This window comes from Strongylocentrotus purpuratus, unplaced genomic scaffold, assembly GCF_000002235.5.
Source record: "Strongylocentrotus purpuratus isolate Spur 01 unplaced genomic scaffold, Spur_5.0 spur5_scaffold_3, whole genome shotgun sequence".
Classification (NCBI taxonomy): Eukaryota; Metazoa; Echinodermata; class Echinoidea; order Camarodonta; family Strongylocentrotidae; genus Strongylocentrotus; species Strongylocentrotus purpuratus.
In genome coordinates this window covers 20,695,807-20,718,321 of record NW_022145609.1, presented here as the reverse complement: position 1 = coordinate 20,718,321, position 22,515 = coordinate 20,695,807, and the positions used below count along the sequence as shown (strand labels likewise).

The 22,515-nt window shown below is 41.1% G+C and overlaps 1 protein-coding gene across 3 annotated transcripts; it reads right to left on the bottom strand.

Annotated features, from left to right (window-relative positions):
* Nucleotides 1-18,915, bottom strand: LOC105445123 (deleted in malignant brain tumors 1 protein-like). Of its 3 annotated transcripts, none has more exons than XM_030996176.1 (8): nt 18,751-18,915; nt 14,352-14,666; nt 11,606-11,923; nt 9,977-10,294; nt 8,360-8,683; nt 6,666-6,995; nt 4,745-5,080; nt 1-3,429 (listed from the first exon to the last, which is right to left on the bottom strand). In XM_030996176.1, the coding sequence occupies exons 1-8, from the start codon at nt 18,851-18,853 to the stop codon at nt 2,960-2,962; spliced, it is 2,514 nt and encodes an 837-aa protein (XP_030852036.1). In that variant the 5' UTR covers nt 18,854-18,915; the 3' UTR covers nt 1-2,959. The 3 variants fall into 3 exon arrangements, with proteins under 3 accessions (XP_030852036.1, XP_030852037.1, XP_030852038.1); XM_030996177.1 differs by having other exon boundaries at nt 1-3,426; nt 18,751-18,914; XM_030996178.1 differs by lacking the exon at nt 9,977-10,294 and having other exon boundaries at nt 18,751-18,914.
* Between the last annotated feature and the right edge of the window lie 3,600 nt (nt 18,916-22,515).

The window sequence follows — 22,515 nt, the reverse complement described above, 5'->3', positions numbered from 1 at the left end:
TTGCTCTACGTTATAAAATATATTTTCAAATACATCCATATATATTACTTGTATCTTAAATTGTATACAATTGACCAAATGGTTAAGGTTACACAAATGTTTCATGTTTATACAGTTGGCATAATTGACAGTGATATCAACTAGTAGACAGAAATATGTTACAAAGATAACCTGCAGCACACAAGCATGTATTAATATAAAACAGATGACAGGGTTTCGTTTTTCATCTCTACCTGAATTGCACATGACAGCAGTTTGAGTCTCTACACAAACTTCAAATCTACCAAAAATTTTAAAAAATATATTTTACCTTACATGTTAAGGGTTTAATGTCACTATACTACATAATTATTCACAATAAAAGCTTCAAATACTAATTCTACAGAGAGATATGTTGCAAGTTTAAATACTCTCTCCATGAAAATAAAAGTGACTTGTGAGTGGTCTGCTCAGTGCACCCCTACTCACTCGCACTATAGAAAAAGGGCCTGTAGGGCACCAAGTCAGACTTTGGCTCCGTGAGGGAGGTTTTAGGTTATCCTTAATTTACTTTATACTCATTGGCCTATATTCAATTCAATACTTAAGTACAAAATGTAAGCTTTTTACTTTGTATTTGGCTTACCGGTAGATAAAATACTTAGCCAATTTTGGTATTCAATTCAAACTTTTGGCTAAGTATTTACCCTAAATTTAAGACTGCTCCCTACCAGACTTAGGCCAATTATTTGGAGGCCTTGATTGGCAGGCATATGGTTTTCTTATGCAAAAATGAGTATTATAACCTGCGCACGATTATATTAGCGCGCATTTATTGTGACGCGTTAGTTGTGCATTACTTTTGATTGACCCTGTGATGTCACAATGCTTATGAGTAAGTATTTTACTTAGATTTGTCTCGGGTAAGTAAAAGTCTAGAATAAATAATAATATTAAAATTCCGTGTTTATATAGTGCTCAATACATCGAGATAAGTAAACTTCTTGGATTAGCCATTTACTTAGTAAATTTCTTACTTATTTTAAGTATTGAATTGAATACCGGCCCTTATCCGTTAGCCCATAAGATACTGTACATGCTAAAAAAAGTTGGGTTTATTTTATGCATTCTTGCTGTACACATTCTTTTTTAAGGTTCTCGTCTGCTATTAACTTAAAGCAAGTTTTAGTACTGGCAGTGAAGCTTTATTTCAATAAAGGAAGAAGGGAGGCATGACGGCTCAGTGGTAGAGCGTTGGTTTCCTAACCTGAAGGTGCTGGGTTCGGACCCAAGTCAATGCCCCAATGCCCTTTGGAAGTCCCTCAGAGAGGACTTAAAGTCGTTGGTCCCCTGCCTACTTACTTACAAGCATATACACATTAATTCTTAGCATTTAGGTCAAACAAACAAATAAGATTTTTTTTTTTGTTAGAATGAATTTTTATATGTAATCCTATATGTAACAACTATGAGTTCTATATTTTAGGCCAACCAAATGTAAACACAATATTGCTATTCACTCTGTTTTTTGTTTTCCAATCAAATGCCTAGATTCTTTCTACATAACATACTGGTAATAAAAATGAGTCAGAACCTTGATATATAAATGTCCATTAATATGGTAACAGAACTTGCAAACAGTAATGATGTTCATGGGTAACAAACAGTTCTGTGAAATATTTTAAAGATCATGACAAATTCACTCATCAAATCAGGCTAAACTACAGACTATGAAAATATGTAAAAATGTAAAACAAGAAAAGTAATCAAAATAAAATTGTAAGCAAATCAAACATTTGTAATGCAAGGAATATCACACACAGTAAAGGAGTTAAAATGCTAGTAGCCATATAAATGGAACCTTAAAAAAAAAATTTTTGCTCTTACTCATGCTCCAGAGAGAAAAATAAAGTTTAGAGACCTGGAAGCTCTGATATAAAATTAGAATTAAATTTATATACCTATTAAAATTACAAATCAATTTGTCTATCTTTTGTTCTTTCTGGCAAGATTCATAAAAATTTGTAAGGACATCTAAAGGGGAAGTCCTTCCTTGAATTAAATTTCCTTTGATCGAGGCAAAGAAATGAGAGGAAAAAAATCAGAAAGTTTTAGGAAAATCTGGATGAGAAAGTTTGGATTTTTTAACATTTCGGTTTCCTTTGTGAGAAGCTGTACATATTTTTTCACGAGTTTTCTTTTAAGAATTTTTTTTTCAAACCTATTATGACAGGTTTCTACAAACCCTTCAATTCCCTACAGATCCCCTACATGTACATCTTTTCATTAAGAACAAAGAAAATGGTATCTCTTTTAATCTCTCGGTTCAAAAAAAAAAAAAATACAAATAAAATACATTTATATAATGGATGGCTACTCTGTTTAATCAACTACAACTTTTAAAAATTTATCTTTTCTCACTTATTGAATTTTCCTTTTTCTGATACGTGGTGCTAATTTAAAAAAAAAATTATGACATGAATGACAAACAAGATATCAGAGTGAACTTGCAATCTGACAAAAGATAACTTTCTCATGATGGACAGACACATAATATAAACAACCCAATAGAACTTGGGAATCTTCATGTACAGTGGCTACAACCGAGTACATAATGAAAAGTACAAGTAATAGATGATCATTTGCATAAAAAAAACGTATAGAAAACCTTCCTTTAGTCATAAGGAATTGCATCTACTTTGATATCGAGGGGTCAGTGTCACAAAGACGTAACTCCATTTTGGCCATTTAGAGAAAAAGTGGTTTATGTGTCACTGAGCACTTGGGCCTTAAGGAGTAAAGTCTATGTTTCACTAGCCATTGACTTTTATGGGGTGTCGGTGGAGTAAAGTCTTTGTGTTTCCTGGAAAGCCCACATTTTTCTGAACATTTTGACATCAAATACGTATTTTGGCAAAATATGGAGTTACCGGTACGTCTTTGTGTCACTGAACCCTCGATATGCGACATCGGAAGAGGATTAGCTGTCGGGATAAGCAGGAGGTGGAGACGGGACCGCACCCGAATCACCAGGAGGAAAATGATATGTAACGGAAGCACCTGTAGATGATGGTGGGTAGGGCATGGAGGAGGGGGGTGCAGAGGGGTATGCTGGTGCCGATGCTGGTGGGGGGTATGCCCCCTCCGGTCCTAGCCCACCATACGACGAATACTGGCCGATATCATCGTACGATGGGGGTGGGAGGTCCGGTTCTCCGGGGTCAGGATCGATAGCAGTGGCTGGAGGGATGTTGTCCCCATCCTCGACTCTAAGCATAGCTCCTGACTCCAGAGGTCCTTCGATTCTTGTTTGGGTCGTTATCTGCACATTGTTTGGCGGTTTCTTCTTATCTCCTTTACAACAACAGTAATAGCAACAGCTTATTCCAAATATAGATCCGATGATGATTCCAGTTATTGCCCCTCCTGATAAGCCACCACCTCCTCCTCCTGTAAACAGGGAAACCAAGAGTGACGAAAAGAAAAATGTAGAATTCAATATAAAAATTCCTCATGATCAGACAATTAATAGATTTTCATATTAACTGATTTTCCTGCTTTTCCTTCAGAGCAATTTACTTTTAAGATTGGATTTCCTTTGATGTAACAGATCATCATTTCATGTAGTCTTATCATTCACACTTTGCATGCACCAGGCCATTTCAGAGTATGATGTGCATTTGTCTTATGCCACCGCTGCACAACTGACCACATACAGTCCAGTTTTGAACTGCTTTTTACAGGGGCATGAGGAACACATCCATATACGAGTGACCACCATTGATTAACAAAAATACAAAATAGTTGGTTTAACCCTATCTAGCCCGGGGAAGGGGGGAGGCTTTAGAAGCCCCCCCCCCCCTCGACATTTTTCGCAATAATTTTTTAACGCAAGAAAATCTTGCACTGGAATTTTGTGACTTTTTCTTTCAAGTCTTGCGCATCTTTTGAAAGAAATTTTTCGAAAATCGAACCTACCATTACAAAGTCACGTGTCCTTTTGTCTTTGCATGTCAGCCCGAAAAAAATCGCTCATTTTTGTGATTTGTGTACAAAATGTATGGAAATCTCATTTTTCAAATAAAGAGATAAAACATTGGTTATTTGGTCTTGTTCATAGTTTAGGTGTTTATTTTGGGGTCAAAATAGTTGAATTATAGTTGAAATGAAATAAAACAACAAAAACAATAAAATACATAAGTTAAAAAAACTAAGAAATACATAAGAAATTATCAAAACAATAGATAACATAAGTAATTTGCCTGTCTCTTCCAATTTTTTGGGCTGCATTATTATCCCAAATGGTCTAAATAATATATGTAGTGAAAATTAATGTTTAAATATGAAGAATATATGATTTATGGATAGAAATGTGAATGTTATTACCATATTTGCATAAATTACCATAAATATGCAAATGAGTGAATTTTTCTAAATCACTTGACATGCATGCAATTTTTTGCGGCGATAGGTCGTTTTACGGCCGAGATCATAGGGGGGGGGGCCTTAGAAGCCCCCGCCCCCCCCCCCCCCCCCCCCCCCCCGGCTATGCAGTTTCAAAATAGCCTGGGCTATATAGGGTTAAGGGGCACATCCAGCATGTGGCCCTATAAAAAGAAGACTCCAAAATGACATGTGCAAATTGTAATTTTGTTTCTTCTGTTTTCTGTTGCTTGTCAGAGATTTTTGGGGCATTAGGCGTCCCCCCCCCCCCCCCCCCTATCCACCTTTGGTATATTCTTGATCCGCCCTCATGTATTCTCACCTGATGCATAGCTGGCAGGGCATGCTACACCGACATCTTCTGAATGTGTGCAGTCGTGTACTCCCCAGCCGCTGTGAGTGCAGTATTCCAATCGCTCTTCATACCCATCACACGACACGGAATCGAGCCAAATCTGGCCCTCCACACTACCATACCCCTTCTCAGTGGCAATGAAGTAATCCGCTTTCCCAGAGAAGCCCAACTGCCCGCAGACCACTTCGCTATCCGCCCTATCCCAGCTATCATCGCAGACGGTACCCCACTGAAAGGCGTTGAAGATCTCCAGGCGCCCTTCCCGTTCTGAGGGGCCATCGACCAATCGCACTTCTCCATTGCCTACACCAGTCAATGATTAACAAGGGGTAGAACTGATGTATTAAATAGGACAAATTAATAGAAAAAATATAATCAAATCAAGTAAACCGATTCTAAAATACAATCCACAAGTTTGGATTATTATCAGAAAGCAGTAAAGATGTACCAGTATGTTATTTGAAGTCAATGATTAAATCACCTCCCCCCCCCCCCCCCCCCCCCCCCCCCCCCCCCACACACACACACAAAAAGCAACTACCGGACATATACACACATAGTTGTGCCATTCAAATAGTGACAGAGGACATTCAATGAAAATTACAAATTACAAGTATGGCGAATAATTTATCCCGAGAAACCAGGAAGTTTGCAGATGATATTCACATAAGTTTTAGATCAACTGCTTATCAGACAATTAAAAAAAATTGACACAAATAAAGAAATTCTCAGGAATTGGCTTATACGATGGAATTTGGTGATGTTTTGATGATGTCAGTCACATCAGGGAACAATCCTGCATGAGCACACATCATCCTATAACTAATGAAAATATTTTCAGTGCAATTATTTTGCAATTGTAAGAGTTTGATTGGTTGTCAACATAAACGTATAATACACACCATTGTAAATGGAAAGTGATGCTGATGCTGAAAATTATAATCCTTTGCTAAGGAAAATTCAGTGCAAGGATAAATGATCAACTGACAAAACTAACAATTGAAATATCAGCCCATTTTCTATTTGAAAAGCTCACCGAACGATATATTGGATGGTGTCCGTTCCTGATTGAAACGCCGCACATGCAACTGTGTATGTAGCTGAATTGCTTCTTTCTTACAATCCATTGTGAAGCTACAACTGATTTCTCTATTTTTTTTCATATAGCTGCATTTCTTCAGCAAAATGAAACCATGTCCGAAATTTATAGTGAGGCAAAAGATGAAACAGTTACTGCAAATGTGTGCATCGTTATAGGACATCGTCTGCTTATGCTAAATCGGTCCCTAGAGTGACTTCACAAATCGCAGCAATATTTAGAGAGCTCTTCACGTGCAAAAGTAGGGCAGTATTTTACCGTTTTAAAATTGATAATAACTGTTACTTTGAGTGTTTCAAAATGGAGAATATTGATAAACTTGTTTGATCTATGAAAGTATGGTGGTCTGGTGGAAAAGTCAATGGACCTTAGATCACATCAACATGGTTCACGGATTGAGTCCCGCCGTGGCACTATAGTCCTTTTGCAAAACCTTAAATTTTACATTTTGTGTCCTATTTTGTTCAATTTTCACCAGACCGCTTCTCTGACTTTTCTGCTCTCTTTTAGATTACCGGTAGTTCATTATCAGTAGCTGTGCCATGTTGATTGACATACAGGTACGACAAACCTGCCTACAGCGACCGCCCAAGGGAAATACAAAAAGCGGTCTTTGTATAGGCAGGTACCTTTAGTACATGTTTAAATGAGAAACCACTTTCAAGGGAACAACAAATGTGGTCCTTGTAGAAAGGTGGTCTTTGTAGACAGGTGGTCACAAAAGCAGGTTTGACTGTACATGTTTTGTTGTCATTATTACAAAAGGACAATCCCGTTCACGAGACTTACCCGGAGTCAATGAGCACCTCACTCCGGCATCTTCCGAATGACCGCAGTTATGGACTCCCCAACTACTTCCTCCAGAACAATCACTCAACCTGTCCTCCGTGCCCCTGCACTGCATATCATCAAGCCATATAGTCCCGGAACCCTCGCCAAAATGAGCTCTGTCGTACACCGTGTCAACGCCAAAGTAGCCAAGCTGTCGGCAAGCTACCACTCCATCCTGGATGTCCCAGCTGTCGTCGCACACGGTGCCCCACTCACCGTCATGAAAGATTTCAATGCGCCCCTCTTTTTCATCCGCTCCACCGGAGAGTCTCAATGTCTTTTCTAAATCTGAAAGACACATACAGATTAAAGAGAAGGTTGAGTTCTGGGAAGAGGTGAAAAATAATTTGTGAGCATTATCATTGTTATTATGCAAGGGTGTAAGAACATCAGAGTAAAAATATCCCCTGAAAAGCATGGTCCCTCAAATGCCTTCATATTCTAAAAATGGCATGCAGCAGCATAAAAATCGGGACAGATTTTTATGCCACATGCTCGTCTACTCCCATATACTGTATATCTTTCTGTGTACAGTGCTTGTAACTTTACCAAGACTAGGCAACATTTCTTATCATTTTGATGATTCCAAAACCTTGCAGAACACACCAATACTTATATGCTAGATGATCAACCTTTTCTAATCGATTCCAAGTACACCGTTTCTTTCACAATAGAATAATAATAATATTCAGCTTTTATATAGCGCTTAATACATCTCGGACGTCTCTAAGCACTTCACAGATATATTATTACTCCGGTGTGTGCACAATCTCCACTCCCAGGGGAGCATTCCAGCCAGGGTACCCATTCTAACACCTGGGTGGAGGGTAGCAAGTGTATAGGTGAATATCTTGTTAAGGGATATTAGTGCCATGTCGGGATTTGAACCCTAGACCTTCGCATCTCCAGTCTATAGCACCTTAAAACACTCGACCACGACCAGAACTCAACTTTATCTTTAGATTAAACTAATCCGATAGTCCAGAGGCTGAAAGAACGCTCATCAGGGATACCTTTACAACAAGGTAAATTTGCTGGTCGAAGCTCTTTGTAAACTTTTTTTTGGACACCGATATAACCAGGTAATGTATCTCTAATTCTCTTTCAAACTGAAATGATGCTAATTTTTTAAAACAAATCAAATTTAGGACAGGAAATTGGTTGCATATAAATAAACAATTGGTTGTTGATAACGATTTAGGTCTAGTTCATAAATGGGATGTGAAAAAAAATCCAATAATTATATATATAAGTGGCATGTATAAATGAGTATTTCCTTTAGAGAAAATGGAAATATTCAGTACAGTCCAAATAATCAGAGAAAGATACATCATGGAAAGATCAATTAAAACTTTAAATATACATAAAATCTTATCCTTAACTTCTACAGATCTGTTTTACTTGTTTTTCTGCTTTTGATTAAAAGAAACTAAATATCAGGATGGACTTCCCCTTTACTTTTGCATATATCTTACCAGCTGTAGTTAGGCATCGCACTCCTGCATCTGTGGGATGACCACAGGACTCCCCAACCATATATATAAAACCTTATCCTTAACTTCTACTGTTCTGTTTTACTTGTTTTTCTGCTTTTGATTAAAAGAAACTAAATATCAGGATGGACTTCCCCTTTACGTTTGCATATATCTTACCAGCTGCAGTTAGGCATCGCACTCCTGCATTTTGGGGATGACCACAATTATTGATTTCGGCCCAACCACTATGGTGGCATGAAGAAAGCCTAAACTCCGAGCCACGACAAGCCACTTCATCCAACCAGATTGGCCCCGACCCGGAACGGCCCCCGTCGATTAATATGTCGACTCCCGGGTAGCCTAGCTGCCGGCAGGCTACACCAGCATCAGCAGTATCCCAGTTGTCGCCGCATACAGTGCCCCATCGACCATTGTGGTAGATCTCAACCCGTCCCTCATTTGTGGTTGCTCCTCCAGCGAGTCTCAGCGATCCCTCGGTAACTGAAAAACAAATTCAAAGTCTTATTTAAATAGGTTTATAGTTCCACCCATGTGGGTCCTAGGTCTTGTTTTGATGGGAGTTGGGAGTTGGTCTAGAAGGGCTTCTCAAAGTCCGGACCACAGGGCGTGTCGATCTGGACCGCCCATCAAAAACTCTGGGTGTTTTTTTTTTTTTGTAACCCTAAAAGGACCAGGGCAGAAATCACCCGACCTCTATCTTTCGATACCAAATTTATTTAATTTCTACAGAAGGGTACAAATGGTACTGCGAAGGGTAAAAAAGGGGCTGCACTGTCCGCAGCCAAAATTGCTATTACCCCATATATATTGTACACAACGCAGATGTGTGACTAGTTAATTAGTAATCATTCAAAAGCCATTTGACACATAGACATGAAACTTCATTGACTTATTTTTTATGAGATACTCTTATATTCCAAGGGGGCACTCCCCTAGGCTAAAGCTATGGTCACAACCCAAAAAAGTAGCCTGCTCGGCGGCCGGGCGGTGAGTTTTTAGCCAATTTCGCCTGAGCACCGCTTGTTTTTAGGACATCGCTCAGTCGCCGTTGAAGTTTTAGCGCTAAGTTAAAATTTGGGCAGCGCCTGCTCACTCTTTAATTGCCGCCCAAAATATGCTGGGTGTCCGGGCACCGACCTAATCGGCTAGGTCAAAGGCTGCTGAGCTGTCGCCGCCCTGGCGCCGCGCGGTCGTTGCTGGGACATCAGTTGGTCACCGGGCAGGGAGTTCAAAATCGGTCTACCTAGCGACTTCAAATTTTGTCCTAAATCACTCGACGGCGAACGCTCAATTAGGTCGGTGCCCGGGCGGCGGCCTCCTGGGCACCGAGCGTATTTTGGTGCCCCGCCGATCACCGGCCGGCCACTCGGAAACTGGTGGGTCATCAGTCGGTCACTGCCGGGACGCCGCCTGGAGGAGCTCCCCGATTTCGCACAGTTTTGACCTAAAATCAACCAGCGACTGACGGGAAATTGACTGGGCACTGCCCAGGCATCGCTTAGGCTCTACAAGCCTGCTCGACTTCTTCAAAAATTGTTGGGCGATGCCTAAATTCCAGCGGCGACCTAGCAGGCTACAAATTGGTCGGTCCCCGCTCTGCGTTGTGACCATAGCTTAAGAGAGTACCAAAATAAACAGACCCCTTCAGGGATAAACTGTAACAATTCTCCTTGGATCAGATATAGACCTATTAGTTTAAAAACAAGCCTAGTTTTCTTCACTATACAAGTGCCCTTATTATAATTTATAGGACTAAGTTTACAAATATCTTACCATCTGGGGATGAGCAACGCACTCCTGCATCTTCGGAATGACCACAGTTATTGATTCCCCAACCATTATGGGGGCATGAAGAAAGCCTAGACTCCGAGCCTAAACAAATCACTTCATCCAACCAGATTGGCCCCAAACCGGAACCCCCGTCGATTAATCTGTTGACTCCCGCGTAGCCTAGCTGCCGGCAGGCTACGTCGGCATCAGTAAAATCCCAGTTGTCATCGCATACAGTTCCCCATTGGCCATTGTGGTAAATCTCAACCCGTCCCTCATTCGTGGTCGCTCCTCCAGCGAGTCTCAGCGATCCCTCGTTAACTGAAAAACAAATTCAAAGTCTTATTTAAATAGGTTTATAGTTCCACCCATGTGGGTCCTAGGTCTTGTTTTGATGGGAGTCAGGAGTTGGTCTAGCGAAGGGCTTCTCAAGGTCCGGACCACAGGGCATGTCGATCCGGACCGCCTGTCGAAAACTCTGGGTGTTTTTTTGGGTTTTTTTACCCTAAAAGGACCACGGCAGAAATCACCCGACCTCTATCTTTCGATACCAAATTTATTTAATTTCTACAGAAGGGTACAAATGGTACTGCGATGGGTAAAAAAAGGGCTATTGCTATTACCCCATATATATTGTACACAACGCAGATGTGTGACTAGTTAATTAGTAATTATTCAAAAGCCATTTGACACATAGACATGAATCTTCATTGACTTATTTTTTATGAGATACTCTTATATGCCAAGGTCTGGTCGATATTCCAAGGGGGCACTCCCCTAGGCTAAAGCTATGGTCACAACCCAAAAAAGTAGCCTGCTCGGCGGCCGGGTGGTGAGTTTTTAGCCAATTTCGCCTGAGCACCGCTTATTCTTAGGACATCGCTCAGTCGCCGTTGAAGTTTTAGCGCGGAGTTAAAATTTGGGCAGCGCCTGCTCCCTCTTCACTTGCCGCCCAAAATATGCTGGGTGTCCGGGCATTAGCCGCCCGGGCACAGACCTAATCGACTAGGTCAAAGGCTGCTGAGCTGTCGCCGCCCTGGCGCCGCACGGTCGTTGCTGGGACATCAGTTGGTCACCGGGCAGGGAGTTCAAAATCGGTCTACCTAGCGACTTCAAATTTTGACCTAAATCACTCGACGGCGAACGCTTAATTAGGTCGGTGCCCGGGCGGCGGCCTCCTGGGCACCGAGCGTATTTTGGTGCCCCGCCGATCACCGGCCGGCCACTCAGGAACTGGTGGGTCATCAGTCGGTCACTGCCGGGACGCCGCCTGGAGGAGCTCCCCGATTTCGCACAGTTTTGACCTAAAATCAACCAGCGACTGACAGGAAATTGACAAGGCACTGCCCAGGCATCGCTTGGGCTCTACAAGCCTGCTCGACTTCTTCAAAAATTGTTGGGCGATGCCTAAATTCCAGCGGCGACCGAGCAGGCTACAAATTGGTCGGTCCCCGATCTGCGTTGTGACCATAGCTTAAGAGAGTACCAAAATAAACAGCCCCTTCAGGGATAAACTGTAACAATTCTCCTTGGATCAGATATAGACCTATAAGTTTAAAAACAAGCCTAGTTTTCTTCACTATACAAGTGCCCTTATTATAATTTATAGGATTAAGTTTACAAATATCTTACCATCTGGGGATGAGCAACGCACTCCTGCATCTTCGGAATGACCACAGTTATTGACTCCCCAACCACTATGGAGGCATGAAGAAAGCCTTAACTCCGAGCCTAAACAAATCACTTCATCCAACCAGATTGGCCCCAACCCGGTACCCCCGTCGATTAATACAGCGACTCCCGGGTAGCCTAGCTGCCGGCAGGCTACGTCAGCATCAGTAAAATCCCAGTTGTCGTCGCATACGGTGCCCCATTGGCCATTGTGGTAAATCTCGACCCGTCCCTCATTCGGGGTCGCTCCTCCAGCAAGTCTCAGCGATCCCTCGGTAACTGAAAAAAAAAATCAAAGTTTTGTTTCATTAGGTCCATGGTTCCACCCATGTGGGGGCTCCTAAAGAGGACTGCTGAGTTTTGAAAGGGGATTGAGAGTAAAGAAAGAAATATCCTTTTGTGTTGTGTTCTTATTTAATGACTACCCTTGACTGTTATTAGAGAGAAGAAGAAAAATAAGGAATAATATTTCTAGGTATTCTTTAGAGAGTGGATGAAGTCCACAAAAAGATTAATAAACTCAGTAATATAAGCAGCGAGAGACTCAACATTGTGAACAGCTTGATGATTCGGATTCAAATTCCAAGTAGTTTCCATGAAAAATGATGTGATTTAACAAAAAGGTCTTCTCCTTTGAATGTACAACATGTATTGTGAATCGTTAGACCGTTTTTCATGTATTATTGTCTCTTCAACCCCAAGAAGCGCAGACGGAATGGAATGTAAGTATGTTACCATTTAGACCTCCCATCTTTCTGGATTATTGTATTTAAAAAAAGATGAAGTTGAGTTCTGGTCATGCGATTGCATTGTGAAAGAAACGGTGTGGAATTGATCAGAAAAGGTTGATCATCTAGCATATAAGAATTTGTGTGTATTGCAAGGTTCTGGAATCATCAAAATGATAAGAAATTTGGCGAAGTCTTGGTAAAGTTACAAACACTGTAAACGGAAAGATTTATATGGGACTACACGACCACGTGGCGTAAAAAGCCTACCCCGAGTTTTACGATGTTACTTGACATATTTAGAGTATGAATTAAGGCATTTGAAGAGCCATGCCTTTTAGGGAACATGTCTTATCTCATGTTCTTCCACACTTGCATAATAGGAATGTTAACGCTCACAAATTATTTTTCACCTCTTCCCAGAACTCAATCTTCTCTTTAATGTAAATGCTATTCATGCATGTACCCCTCAGGGATCAGTAAAAGACAGTATTTCCACAATGAATGTCCCAGCCGGGCAAAAAGGGCTGCAGCAAAAACTACAGAAGAAAGCAAAATAGAGGATCATTTGTTGGAACCTGTTCACATCTGATGCTATCTGGTAGTATTTCTGTAAAAAGGGCATATAAAACTACATGGATTTTATGGTTCTAGAACACCTTCCCCCTAGACAACCACCATCCGGATAACCAACCCCCAGGATAACCACCCTCTAGGACAACCACCCCCATGATAACCACCCTCTAGGACAACCACCACTCAGGATAACCACCCTCTAGGACAACCACCACTCAGGATAACCACCCTCTAGGACAACCACCCCTCCGGATAACCACCACTCAGGATAACCACCCTCTAGGACAACCACCACTCAGGATAACCACCCTCTAGGACAACCACCCCAGTGTTACCACCCCCAGGATAACCACCCTCTAGGACAACCACCCCTCCGGATAACTACCCTCTAGGACAACCACCACTCAGGATAACCACCCTCTAGGACAACCACCCCTCCGGATAACCACCACTCAGGATAACCACCCTCTAGGACAACCACCACTCAGGATAACCACCCTCTAGGACAACCACCCCAGTGTTACCACCCCCAGGATAACCACCCTCTAGGACAACCACCCCAGGATAACCACCCTCTAGGACAACCACCGCTCCGGATAACTACCCTCTAGGACAACCACCACTCAGGATAACCACCCTCTAGGACAACCACCCCTCCGGACAACCACCCCCATGATAACCACCCTCTAGGACAACCACCACTCAGGATAACCACCCTCTAGGACAACCACCACTCAGGATAACCACCCTCTAGGTTATTTCTAGGGGTGGTCATCCGGAGGGGTGGTTGTCCCAGAGGGTGGTTATCCTGGGGGTGGTTATCCGGAGGGTGGTTATCCTGGGGGTGTTATCCGGGGAAGGTTGTCCAGGGGGTAGGTGTCTGGATACTGTATTTTATTGGTAGGTGGCAGGTATGGAAGGGACTCAAGTGGAGCAGTAAGCCAGGTGAGCCAGGCGAGGGAATGATAGCCAACAATTAAATGCTTATGAATGCTGCATTTCTAGTCTTCCCTGACTGGTCTTTATGCGCAGGTTTTGCTGTAAGAATAACAATGATAATAACGATAACGTGTCTAGTTTACCCAGGGTAGCCTCATCAGTATTTATACTTTTCTTTCTGAGGGGCCTGCAATCCTATTATTACCCCGGTACACAAGGGGATATTCAAACCTGCTTTAGCCATCACCTGTATAGAAAGACCACCTGTTTATAAAGACATTTTTCTTGTATTCCTTCACTGATGTTTCTCGTTGTGACACATGTTAAAGTAAACCTGTCTACAAAGACCACTCGCCCAGATAACAACTACGTTTGTTGTCCCCTTGGCAGACTTTCTATACAGGTTTTGCTAAACTTGGAATTCGGATCCAGTTTAAGGATTTTAGATTTTAAAGCAATCTTACCATCACTTGTCTGACATCTGACCCCTACATCTTCAGCATGACTGCAGTCATTGGTTCCCCAGTCGCGGTGGGTGCACGATGACAACGACGTCTCGCTCCCAATACAATTCACGTCGTCTAACCAGATTGTTCCGGTTCCTTGACCAAAGGCAGCCTTGGCGTGAGTTTCTGCATTTCCTGAGTAACCCAGCTGCTGACACACCACCTGTGACTCGTCGCTGGCCCATGTATCGTCGCATACTGTACCCCACGATGACCGGTAGTAGATCTCCACTCGACCTTCAGCAGCAGTCGATCCTCCCACCAGCCTCACATCTACAGAATGAAAAAGAAAAAGGAATTGCTGTGAACGAAAATTTTGAGCTCTCTTGATTTCTAGAGAATTAAACTGGGGGGCAGTTTCCCAAAACAGTCATTTAGTCGAATTTTGTGGACATCCCATAATAATAATAATAATAATAATAATAATAAATTACATTTATATAGCGCTTAATACAAAGTTTCTAAGCGCTTAACAAAAAATAAAATTAAAGTAATGTTAACTTACAAATTACAAAAATATAATACATGATACATAATTATAATAACAAATTCTTAATAACAATAATACAATAATAATAGTTAATATTTACATAAAGCTTTATAGTTAAACAAACATGATTACATTACATTACATATTAAACAGATAAGTCTTAAGTTTACTTTTGAATGTCTCTAAGGTTGGGGACTCGCGTATTTCATGGGGAAGATTGTTCCAAAGTTGGGGGGCACAGACAGAAAAGGCACGATTTCCATAGCGGGTGTGGGTGCGAGGGCCTGGGGCAAGATGAAGATGTGCTGTGGATGACGATCTGAGACGCATAGATGAAGTACGAGTTTTAGGAGTGATGAGTGCCGAGAGATATGAGGGAGCAAGTTTGTGAAAGGCCTTGTATGTCAGCATGAGAATCTTGAATTTGATACGTTGTTGGAGGGGGAGCCAGTGTAGTGAACGAATGATCGGTGTGATGTGTTCATGTTTTCTTGTACGTGTGATGAGGCGTGCTGCTGTGTTCTGAATATGTTGAAGAGGGGCTAAATGAGAGCTAGGGAGATTGATTAATAGTCCATTACAGTAATCAAGGTGGGAAGTTACAAGGGCATTAACAAGACGATGAGTAGAACTTTGATCCAGAAATTTTCGCAGTTTTCCAACTTTGTGGATCCCGAAAGCTGCGATACGACACACATTGCGTATATGCTGGTTCACATTTAGCACGTTGTCCACCGTGACTCCCAGATCCTTGGCAGATTGGGAAAGAGTGATTGTTGTGCCATCCATGTCAAGATCAGGTAGCACACTGGAATTGCGAAACATGGAAGTTATATGCATAACTTCTGTTTTTGTGCCGTTGAACACAAGATTATTGCCGCAGGACCAGCTTTTCACGTCACTGACGCATCTGCTGAGCTTGGAAATGCAACTGGAAGCATCACTTTGCTTGAGCACTATGTACAGTTGCGTATCGTCGGCATACATCATATGCATGACGCCATCATGAGCATGGATGACCTCACTGAGCGGACCCGTGTACAGTGAAAAGAGCAGAGGTCCTAGAACGGATCCTTGGGGGACACCCCAGGGGAGTGGGAATGCTTTAGAAGGAACTCTGTTGACAACAATAACTTGATGACGGTCCTCCAGGTAAGAAGCAAGCCACTGCAGTACCTTTCCATCAAATCCATAATCATGACGCAGACGACACATCAATTTGGCATGATCTATGGTTTCAAAAGCAGCCGAGAAATCAAGCAAAACCAGAACAGCCTCTAGCCCTCTATCGACAGCCAGTAGCAGATCATTGTAGACTTTGATGAGGGCAGTCTCTGTTGAATGGAACTGTCTGTACGCAGACTGCATACACGGGAACAGGTCGTTCGTCTCTAGGTATGCACGAAGTTGAGCTGTGACAATCCTCTCAAGGACCTTTGAAATGAACATCAAGTTGGAGATTGGCCTGTAATGCCTGAATTCATCTGGATCCAATTGCTTCTTCTTCAGAAGTGGAATCATGTGAGATTTCTTGTATGCTGCGGGTACTATTCCGGACGACAAGGATAGATTGATAAGTTCAGTTATGAATGGCAGGAGCTCATCTAAACACTCTTTCATCAACCAGGTAGGCACGGGGTCTAGTTGACATGATTTTGAAGGACTCTCCCGTATTACCTTTCGAACAGTACTTTCAGACACCTGTTCAAACTGAGATATTGCTTTTGAGGTAGGCTGACTCTTGAAGTCCATCGTATTACAGGATACTTCAAGACCATTGACAAGATCGCCAATCCTATCATGAAAGAACTCTCCAAATTCGTCTGCCAAATCCTCATTGGAGTCTCGGTTTGGTAGGACCCATGAAAACGTGTGTTAATTCTACGAAACAAGTTTCAATGGGATTTCTGAGAAGTTAGCCCCCTGGCTTGAAATAATTGGGCATGACCTATAAACGGATAAAATCAATTTACAAAAACTTTATCTGGCATTCTATAGGTAAATGGTCGAGGAAAACCCTGCATATTTGTACGCACAGAGCCCAAGTCTGACTTGGAATTGGGTTCCGTCAATTCCGTGCACGCCCTATTCTATGCCAGCATGTATACCTGTGATAAGTGGTCTACTTAACAAGCCTTTTAAAGTTCACCGGGAGTAATATCTGCAATATCTCTTTGTAGAAGGAATATTTGAAGCTCATAGTTTGACGACAGTATAGCAACATATGGAATCCCTTACTTCAAGAGCATATCATGTTTTGGTGGTTGGTAGGCCCCTATACTAGTTAAAAAAGCTGTGATTGGGCAAAATGGGACAGAATGTAATACTCTGAATGTTTAATTTAGGATTTTTTAATGTAAATTGCATGTATCATCGAGTCTTTATCATCAGGATTCAGGAATCATGGAAGGTGGGTAAGCAAATCAATATCACTCCGGTATCAAATGTTCACATTTTTGGTTCAATTCTTGACCAATTAATTTCAAAGTGCTTTGTATGGGAAGAAAGAAGAGTCAACTAGCAAACCCCAAAGCCAGTGTGTAAGGCTAGTTTTGGTGCGGGAAGGGGCGATTACAAACGCATTATTGTTTAGGTTTTGTTTACATCGCTCTTTACGCAGTTGCAGGGGTATGCATCTTAGTTAGTGGCTTAGCACTTAGCACTTGGAGACTTTGACACTTACAACACTTAGCTAGAACACTTAGCACTTATAGACTCCGGTGGAAAGCGCTTATAAGTACCATTTTGATTATTATTATTATTATTTATTATTTATTCATTATCATCCTATGCCAAACATTATCAATATCATATTTCATATTATCACCTAAAGAGAGAGAGAGATGGAAGAAAAGGAAATGACAGAGAAAGAGAGAGAGAGAGAAAATGGAAAGGGAGAGAGAGAGAGATATAGCATGTTAGAAATGACAGGGGTAGGTGCCAATTAAGGCTAGAACTTAGATATCAATATCACATTTCATATTACCACTTGTGACTTACATGTAGTAAGTAACGGCTAGAATTCCCATCTCCATTACCCAATCCTATAAACCCGGAAGCGTAATTTTTCTTTACACGACAGCCTGTGATTTTTACGGCTTAAATTTCAATAAACCCGCTCGCCAAGAGTCAAGCTAGCTAATGTAGCTAGTTTAGCTTACGAACTAGCTAAACCTGCGCATGCACACATGGTAACCGTAGGGTTAGAGAGAAGTTTTGTAAATAATCATGCAAACCCACCTTTCATCAACCCATTGTTAACTCGATCGGTAGTGGCAGCGTATAGAGTATAGGCCTACTCCTACGTTGGAGTTGTGGGTTTGATATTTATTCAGTTCTATTTTTTGCCTTCATTAAATAATATTGAGGCAAAGCAATAAATACCGGTAATCAAAGTCTACTTGTTTGTGACCTCTTTCCAAGCTGCTAATGACGTAAAACATATTATCATCAGCCAATCAGTTTGTGATACTTTGGGAGCGCGACCGTTTATTGAAAATAAAATTAAAGCCATGTGACTGTGAAGAAAAAGGAATTTTTGAATTTGGGCAGCAGGGCACCATCTCACTGTATAAACACCTGCACAGCACCTACATTAGTACAAGAACACATCCGACGGTGCAGTGGCCTCTACTTATGTTATAGCGAAGAAGAAGAAACCGTCATAAGTTAAGTACAATTAGACTCTACAATAGTACAAGTTCATCGACGTCGACATGCCATTGAAATGCGTGTATTAAATTTAACACGCGTTTCAATGGGATCTTTATGATAGTGACGATATTATTGACCGCGCTCGCCCGTACAATTTTCCCAATTCTCCTTATAAACTAGCGAAACTCACATTACATAATGTCTGTTACGTACCGTATTGTTCTTGAGCAAGAATTGTCTGAAATAGGTCTGGAGATAAAAGGAGGAAAAGGCTTCCAATAAACAATATTAAACGTAGGTCCATCATCATTGCCATACGCCGCGCTGCGACTTTGATATGAGGGCTACTACTAGCAAGGTAACACTCGAAGCAATGAAGTCATCGCGTCGCGTACTAGTAGTAGAGGGGGCGTGGTCCAAAGAGCGAAAGGATTTACCAAAGGGATTTACATTGATGACCATGACCATGTGTAGTGCAGTGAGGATGATGACGTAAGCGATGAAAATAGGTGATTGCAATGTTCGATGTTGTTATTGTTCTGTTTTTGTAAGTCTTTTAAAAACATGACCGCAATGACCATGAAGAACTCAACTGCCTACTCTACGTCGAATGTTCTATCATAATTTTTGCACTTTCCCAAAGGTCACAGGTGACGTCAGGTTTAATCAGGTTTTTCGATTTGCATTTGGCATGATTTTTTTGAAAGTCCTAACTGCGATCGTATTTGCTATAGAGGTCTAGAAGAGTTGCGAGAATGATCGAAATTAATCGCAAATCCTCTAATCCAGTGTTTTTCAACCAGGGTGCCGTACATCTTTGGGGTGCCGCGAGAGAAATTAAGGTAATAAAAAAAAAATGGAATAAAATTAAAGTCGATAGCGTGATGCCGTGAAACACCATGCAAATAAACGAAACCGCTATCTACTATGTTATTTTATTTTAAAGGCTAAGTCCACTCCAAAAATAATTTGTTTTTAATATAGATGCAGAAAAACAAGAGCAACAGAGCCCAAACACATTGAGTAAACTCGGATAACTATATAACAAGATATTAAAAGTATGAAAAACTTTGGAACTTAGAAATTCACTACACAATTTGGTTATCAGTTTGTGACGACATTGCCTCACTATCCCATTAATTTCCTTTTTTTCCCCTAAAAAAACTTGATTTCCCCATTTCTTTGCCCAGGTTATTATGATTTGTATCATATTGCGTCAATGACATTTCACAAAGTCATTTATAAACTTTGAAGAATAATTGATACTATTTTCTGAATATTGTATATTCATAATCATTGATTTTTATATAAATAGTTTATCCAAATTCACATTTTTCATGATTTAATTGAAATATTACTCTATATTTATTTAGTGCATCCATACGAAAACATATTACTATCAATATAACTTGAATGTTGGTGTGAGGAAAAAAAAATTTAGGTGAAAAATTGGACATTTATATTGTCAACATAAAGAAAACAATTAGTTGATAGTGAAGCAATGACGTCAGAGACTAAAATGTGAGTTGCCAATGTGTCTTGTGATTTTCAAAGATTTTATGTCATTCAAAATTCATAACTTTCCTATTACTTTTCTGATTTTGCTCAAACCTTTTTTGATTGGTTTGTCTGATTTTTCTGCTTCTGTTGAAAGTAAGTTAATTTTGGAGTGGACTTTGCCCTTAAAGTGTATTTCTTTCTCGCTTGCTTCGCGCGCTTGCATTATTTAGGCTGACTTCGGGCACCGAAGTGCCTGAATATATACTTCTGCATGTTTTTTAGTACGGTGCCCGAATATATTTATATCATCTCTTTATCAACTCTTTATAAGTCTAGACGGGACCCAGAATAAGTATGCTTATTAGATTTTAGTCATTAATGGCAATTTCTTGTCACGAGCTGGGGGGGGGGGGGCATGCTTGACAATAATTTCACGACTACGGAATGTGTCTGTAAAGATAAACATTTTGCATTTGTGTATTTTTATAACTTTTCGCAGGGGGAGGGGCATTTTCTGGGAGAAAAGGTGGGGGCGACTGCGGCTGTTAACAACGAATGGTAGACAGTGTCATCTAGATATTGCAATTCAGTGTTTGCAAACAATTCTCGTTACAGTAGGCGACTGGCTTAGTCAGTGTCTTTTTATAACAACTTGAGGATTCAGGAGCTTGAGGAAACTTGTGACCCACAAATTATTGAGAGAAAGGCAAGGGGCGACGGAACGTCTTCCAAAGTATGGGGGCACCAACTGAAAAGGGCAAAGGAGGTACCTACAAAGGGAAACCTCAAAGCAAAAATACAACATTTTTAGACATTGGTATATAGTCCTATACATTGTCAAAGACTCATGATAGTTATTACATTATCAGGGATGATTTGATTTCAATATTTGCTTCTCTCTTTAAATGGTCCAAGATGTTGCTTAATTAAGCATAGGCCAACACTTGCAGTTGGGTGCTATGGTCTGAATATTAATTAGTGAGGGAGCGAAGCAAGCGAGATTTAAAAAAAAAAAGGTGTGCGAGGTCGCAGTACAAACAAAATACAATTTGTAAAGAGAATACGAATAGCAAATCCCGATGGGTTCTAAGCACAATCTAACCATAAAATACTGAACAGACCTATTTTAAGTAACATAATCATTATTTCATCAAGTATAAATGCTGACGAGCGAGCTTTGGGGGGAATTAAAGAAAAAGTTGCCTAAGTCGCTTTAAATTAGTGGCGCTTGTTTTTGAGAAAGTAAAAGGGGGTACTTATCAATAGGAAAAAAGACACTTATTAGAAAATAAAAGGACACGTGTCAAAGTGAAAATTGCAATTATCAGAGGTAAAAATAGGGCACTTCTCGCATTTGAAAAAGGGCACTCACCAGAGATGGGGAAAAGGGCTCTAATGGGAATGGAAAAGGGACACGTATCAGATTTGAATAGGGGAATTTATGAAAGGGGGAAGGGGCTCTTATAAAAAAATGAGGAAAAGGGGCACTTATTAAAAAAAGTAAAAAGGTACTTATTAAAATGAAAAAGGGTGCATGCCAAAGCAAAAGGGGCAATTATCAGTGGTAAAATGGGCATTTATGAGAAGGGAAGGGGCTCTTATTAAAAAGGGGAAGTGGTACTTGTCAAAGTAAAACGGGCACCCTCAGCTTCGAATATAGGGGCAATTATCAAAGCCTAAGGGGGCACTTATCACAAGTGAAAAAGGACACTTCTCAAACCTGAAAAGGGGCTCTTATCACAAGAAAAAGGGGACACGTGTCAAAATAAAAGGGTCATTTATCAGAAGTGAAAGGGGGCAATTATTAGAAGGGGTGGGGGCACTTCTTACAAAGGAAAAGGGGCACTTGTTAAAGTAAAAGGGGACACTTTTCGTATGTAAATATGGGCACTTTGGGGGTACTTGAAAAAGTGGGGGCACTGCCCCCCCCCCCCACACACACACACTCACACCTACATCCGGGAGCGCCGCGCTGTTGAGATCGAGCAACAGTAGGTATATAGTGAGCACTTTTTTTTTTTTTTTTTTGCTCCCGAAAATTTGCAAATCGCGCCGGCCGAATTTTTTTTTTTTTGGTCCTCGAAATTTGTTTTTACATGATTTTTTTCTCAAGGGTCCGTCACTGCACTGTATGCATGTTCCCTCCTTTGTAAGGGATATGCAGAATATGCAGAATTTCCAAACGGGAATAGCACTGATCAGTCGATTGTAGTCAAGAAACATTAAAAGTAAAACTAAAAGTCCGGTGTGTAAAGTCAATACGGGCCGGATTTTTGTGTACTACGAGCCAGACTTTGGTACATGAAAAGTACCCCTTTACCCGAAATTTTGGTAACACAGTGGCGGATCCAGGGGGGGGGGCCGAAACGGCCGCGGCCCCCCCCCCCCCTCCCCCTATTGGCGGCGCAAAAAAAAGGAAAAAAGAGGAAGAAAAGAAGAGGGGAAAAAAGAGAGGAGAAGAGAAGAAAAAAAGGAGAA

What these genes read in the sequence shown, in the direction of transcription:
- LOC105445123 (XM_030996176.1), bottom strand. Translation starts at nt 18,853, where the DNA reads ATGGCAATGATGATGGACCTACGTTTAATATTGTTTATTGGAAGCCTT. An exon ending in CAGATGTCAGACAAGTGATG is followed by an intron (nt 11,924 to 14,351) that starts GTAAGATTGCTT and finishes TTTTTTTTTCAG; the next exon opens with TTACCGAGGGATCGCTGAGA. An exon ending in CCCTGCCAGCTATGCATCAG is followed by an intron (nt 3,430 to 4,744) that starts GTGAGAATACAT and finishes CCCTGTTTACAG; the next exon opens with GAGGAGGAGGTGGTGGCTTA.